At 48.7% G+C, this 5499-nt stretch overlaps 1 protein-coding gene across 1 annotated transcript in view; it reads right to left on the bottom strand.

Moving 5' to 3' along the window:
• Positions 1-4524, bottom strand: part of CADM1 (cell adhesion molecule 1) — a gene marked incomplete at its 5' end in the record, with an annotated part of 46011 nt that extends 41487 nt beyond the window's left edge. The window contains 3 exons of the mRNA XM_010011263.1: positions 769-921; positions 1835-1999; positions 4499-4524. Of these exons, the coding sequence (XP_010009565.1) occupies positions 769-921; positions 1835-1999; positions 4499-4524 (344 nt within the window). The remainder of the gene's footprint in view (positions 1-768; positions 922-1834; positions 2000-4498) is intronic.
• Positions 4525-5499: the final 975 nt, after the last annotated feature.

Below are 5499 nucleotides of genomic sequence, written 5' to 3'. Positions count from 1 at the left end.
TCCTGTTAATTTATTTTCCCTCTGCCTATCAGATAATTATTGAAAGACACTTCCTACAGCTTTTACTTTCTGGCTGGTTTCTCTCTCGCTCTGCCACACGAGATGCACCCACGGCAACTCACCTTCCCCTCTCCCTACAACATGTGCCTTCTCTTGCCCTACAGCAACAACCTCAAGGCAGAGGAGGACATTCCTCCCAGGACACCAGCAGGTCTGGAACACCAAATGATTCACTTGGATACTCTTACAGAGCAGTGTCAGCACGAATGACTAATCCCTGCAGGCTGTCTGCAAACCAAGGTTGGTATTAAGCCCCACTCCACAAAGGGCAGGAGAACCTCACAGCTTTCCAAAGGGCCTGCCCAAGAAAAGGAGAGGCTTGGAAGAGCACAAGACCTCATGCTTACACCTCTGCTCATTCTTTGAAGCCAAAAACTGCTTGTGAACAGAAAGAGAAGACCTGAGAATCACATTAAATACCACACAACCTGAAAAGAGAGGCTCTGGGTGCAGCCAGGGACCCTTGCAAGGCAGGAAGGCTATGTGAGGGTGATGGCATGCCACCAGACAACCTGTTTGGTACTTGCCCTCAAAAACCCTGTGCCTGCAGGTTCAAGTCCTAGGCTGCATGGAGCTGCTGAAGGGCTGAGCTGGTCTCCAGTGGGAGAGCACTCAGCATTCAAATCCTGGATGTGCTGTGTCACTAGAGAGCTGCAGCCCCATCCTGCTGACCCCAAAGTTCACCGCAAGCTTCTATTTGGTCCTTACCGAGCACTGTGATGGTGGTGTAGATTTCCTGGGGGGGATCAGTGTAGAGCTGGCAGAAGTACCTTCCTTCATCAGAAATGGAGACATTTGTCAGGGACACCCGGAGCTCGCTGTTGGAGAAGTTCACCAGCTGGAACCTGCTGTCCTTCAGCGCTGTGGAGCAAGCACAGCCTTAGTGACTGTGATGAGAGACGCAGCATCCCCTCTCCCAGCACAGCAAGGCCAAAGGTCTTCATATAAAACCAGCAGAGACACCCATCCCCTGGGTTCCTGGTGGCAGCGTCCATTCTGCTTCTGACCTTTAAGTCTGGCCCTCTGAGATATTTCAGTTCCCAGATCATTACAAGGAATCAACATAAGCCCAGCACCTTATCAGGTGCTTATCAGCTGATAAGCTGATATCTGATGGCCTAGGGACCTGTAGGTAAAATGTTGGTTGTGTAAATCACTTCTACACGGCCCCATTTCTGACTGCTGTCAGTGGACTAGGGATATAATCAGAGAGAAAAGGCTTGGGGAAAGCATGGTTTAAAGTTTCCTGACCAGTAACAGCTGCCCATCACTGGTGTAATTGAGAGTGTTTCGCTGCAGGTACCGCACTCTGAGGCATGGTCACCACAGGAAGCAAAGCCAGCCTCATCCACTGGACAGGGCACTGACCACTGACAGGAGATGCTGGTTTGGTTACAAAGCAGCAACAGACTGCCTTGAAATCCTCAATCTTCAAAGCCAGCAGATTACCTCTGAGAACACTGCGATGTCTCGGTGTTGCCCTGTTCAATTTGTTTGTGTCAGCTAAATATTTGGCACTCAATTGCCGTTCACCCTGAATTACTGCAATCAATTCCTATTGCAAAGTAAGACGGTCTGACTTTTAAAGGGGACCGTCAAGGTTTCCATTAAGGAGAAAGATTATGATTGCCTGTCTCATCTACCCTCCGAAGAATTGACTAAACTCGAAGCGTCTAGCATTGCATTAAAGGACGAGCTCTCGGCAAATGCTTTCTCCCGAGTGTGAGCAAGGCGCAGGAAAAGTTGTCATCAAACAAGGAAAGATGGGACTTACGTCTGAAATCTCGGAAATAGATGGTTTGCCTGTTGGGATTCAGGAGCTGAATCACCGAGTCGTCGCTGTTCTTGACGCGGCAGCTGATGGTGGCGACGTCCCCCTCCACCACCGTCACATCTTCTGTAACCAGATTCTGGCCATCGCCTTCAGGAGAGAGCAAAGAACAAACAGCAACATCAGACATGATGTCTGTGAGTCCTGTTGGTGTACCCAGCACCCTGGCAAAGCAGCACAGCCCTTGGGCTGCTCTGCCAGACCCAGCCTGGACGTCCAGCGGAGCAGCCCAAGTGGGGCTCCTGGACACGACGCACCCCCCAATGCTCTAATACACGTGTTCCACGTGTGTAGCAACGCCAGAAATCTGCCTTCTCTCTCAATGGATGAATTCTGCTACATTACCTCAAAGAGCAGTTTGCTCTAAGGAGCTTTTACCCTCTGACTCGAGCACACAGGCTTTGGGGAACCAGCTTTTACTCACTCTGTGTAATCAGTAGGCGCTATTAATGTCCAGAGGCAAGAAAAAGAGAATTCGACGCAATTATGCAGCGGGAGCCGTGTAATCATTTACAGGTGATCACCTCAAACTCTCCTCCTAATGAATCGAGCCACCACATCACACACACGCAGAGAAATTCGCTTCCCGTGTTAAGGGATGCAGAGGATGGGAATCTGAAAACAGTGCTCTGCATTTCCATTTTCCCCAAACCACTGGGAGCCTCGTGGAGACCAGGAAGCAAGCTGGAGGGAGGCAGAGGCGAGGCAGGACCAGAGGACACCACCAGTACCCTTAAGATAGGGCTCTCCAACACTTCCGCTTTAATATGCAAGTTTGCCAAGTAACAGAATCACAGAATACCAAGTTGGAAGGGACCTCAAAGATCATCTGGGCAATATAACCTGGCTCATATAACCTATCTGGCCAATATAACCTAATATAACCTTCCTGATCAAAGGTGGGGGATACAACCGTGCTTAACTTGCCAAAATGACCTTTCTGCCTGTGTGGTGGAAGATTTCCTACCAAGTCCAAAGGGGTTTAAAGCTGATTAAAGACAACCAGTGCAGGACACCACACTAAGAGGTCACTGTATGCCTAACTTAACACTGACATAGTGACCAAAGCGCTCCTGATGTCCCCCGCAGCCCTCATGTCAGCACTCAGGGTCCTGCACCCATCACCCATATACCAACCGTGTAGACACAAAGCCATCGATCCATGAGGATCCACCGGTGCCACATCCCGCCTGGCTACCAGAGCACCATGGGTGTGCCCAAGCAGCCCTGGTCCATGTGAGCCAGCGCCAGGCGCTCCCATACCTCCAGAGCAGAGCTAGCACAAACAGTCAATGTTACTAACTGCTCCTGGGGAATAATTTTATCAAAGCCATTCAAAACAAGGTTCTTGCACAAGGATCAGCTTGATATGTTCTCATAAACGCAATATTCACTACAAATCATTAACAAAGCTATTAAGATTCGATTTCCATCTCAGCAATTATTGCTAGCATATTTTTTTACATTTTCTTTAAAAGACTCAATCCTATTTTCAATTCATTAAACTGTTGCTTGCATTTACTGAATTTTATATCAGCTTAGAAGCCTATTTGAATTAATAAGAATTACAGTAGAAGTAATTTAGAAATAAATTATTTGAAGTTCAAGCCACTGAAGCTTTTCATGCTGGGATGCTGCTACATTAAGCCCACTGACTGATGGCTTTGGAAGTCCAGCATCTCTGTCCAGGCTGGCATCAGGATCCCTCTCCAGAAGGCATTTATCTCCCTGAGGACAACGACAGGCCAAGTGCACTTAAGGACACGCCGAGCCACGGTCCAAAGCCAACAGCATCACCAGCCCAGCAGACTTTGCGTATTTGTTCTGAACCAAAGGGCGTCTAATCCAGCCCTTGGCTGCAAAGCTCCCCTTGCTCCGCTGACCTAAATATGCTTCTGTGGCTGAGAGCACCAGACCGTGCATGATAACGCTTTGGGGGATCTGGATTCCGATCTGCTCCCGCTTACCAAGACAAGAAGGGTATTGCCGTGACCTGCATCAAGTACAAACTCTGAATTAAATCAGAGGCAACATGAAGTGAGAACTCCAGACCCATCTTCACGTCAACGTTCCAGGGAGTTTCTCAGTAAATATTTACTGGCAGCATGTTTGAGGAGCATTAGATACATTCACAGCACTACGACATGTTGTGACAGAAAAGGGAAGACTGGGGAGAGGAAATGAAGTTTAGGGACCCAACAGAGAATGGCAGAAATTAAAAGCAGCAAAGGAAAGCTGCTACTGAAACCCAACTTTAAATCACCTCCCAGTTCACAATGCATTTGGGGGGCCAAAAGCAGAGTCAACGGGAAAAACCCAACAGAATTACACGGGATAGGTGTTCATCTATTCCTTGGGAGCGGATTGTCACAGCCCCTGTGCTCTGTCTGTCTGTTAGACAGTGGTCTCCTGCTGGGAAGTCCAATACTAAGCCCAAATCCCCTCTCCAGCGTTCAATACACACAATGGACAGACTCCAGGCCCTGACCTGGAGTCTGCATCATCCTGATCTCCAATGTAAGGCATTGCTATGGAGAGTGGAGGGGGAAAGTACTACAGAAGAAGCCAGGTTCAGGGTGAACTGCCCTACATATGCAACGTCTGTAACAGCATTAATGAGCAAGTACAGCACCCTGGGAACGGCTGTGGCTGGAGCCTATGCCATTCACTTTCCCACTTCTCTTTCTGCCTCAGACCACCACAGTCTCTGCTTTTCAGACTGCAACGACAGACATCGACGAGTAAATTGTGTTTCAAATGAGTTCCTCTTAGCTGGACACAGCCCAGGGACCTTGGCTCATGCGCAGCGGTCACATTTAAAATCAATTCCTTCTCCACTTGCAGCACATTGGGACCGAGGGAAGAGCCAGGGAGAAAGAGGGATAGATGAAAACTACGTGCTTGTGAGCACGCTTCTGCCATTTCCAGCGAAGCACGAGCAGCGCTGCTGCTGATCCAGCCTACGGGATACTGGCACAAAGGCTTTCCAAGGAAGAGTAATCCTCACCGTACCTGAACCATGTAAGCCCAGAGACTCAAACAAAATTCCTCTTAATAAATTGAGTCAAGGGAAACAACCCACATGGATACACAAACTATTTGTTCGTGTGCTCCAGGAGCAAGCGACATGGTGATCAGTCCGCAGAGTTAATGTAATTTGAATGTCACAACTCATCCATCAATTCCAGCTCCTAAAAAGAACGTGGTGCTTAAATAACCAGCCCAAGCTGCGACAAACACGAGGCGGGTTTTATAAACGCCTCGTGATCCACCTACTGCAGGAGCTTCATCTACTTCTGGATGCTCCTCTCCCCGAGCAGTGCCTACGCTCTCGCCATCCATCACGAAGATAGCATCCCTCTAAAAGAAACGTCAGGAACCGCCTGTTTGGGAGGACTTCAGGAGCCAGAGAGACTTTTTGTCGTGATCAGATAACAGGAGCCTTGCAGAGCAAGAAAGAGGAGGAAATCAAATCACCATTTCATTTCTTTGTGCGTTTGCTTCAAGGAGGGATGAGAGGATTGACAACGCAGTGCTGGAAGAAGTTGCTGGAGCTCAGAGCATCTGGTTTCCAAGTCTTCAGAGACTCTTCCAGAGAGCTGCAGTCG

The sequence above is a fragment of the Nestor notabilis genome, unplaced genomic scaffold (genome assembly GCF_000696875.1).
Source record: "Nestor notabilis isolate BGI_N333 unplaced genomic scaffold, ASM69687v1 scaffold18433, whole genome shotgun sequence".
NCBI lineage: Eukaryota > Metazoa > Chordata > Aves > Psittaciformes > Psittacidae > Nestor > Nestor notabilis.
This window is presented reverse-complemented; position numbering and strand designations above follow the sequence as displayed.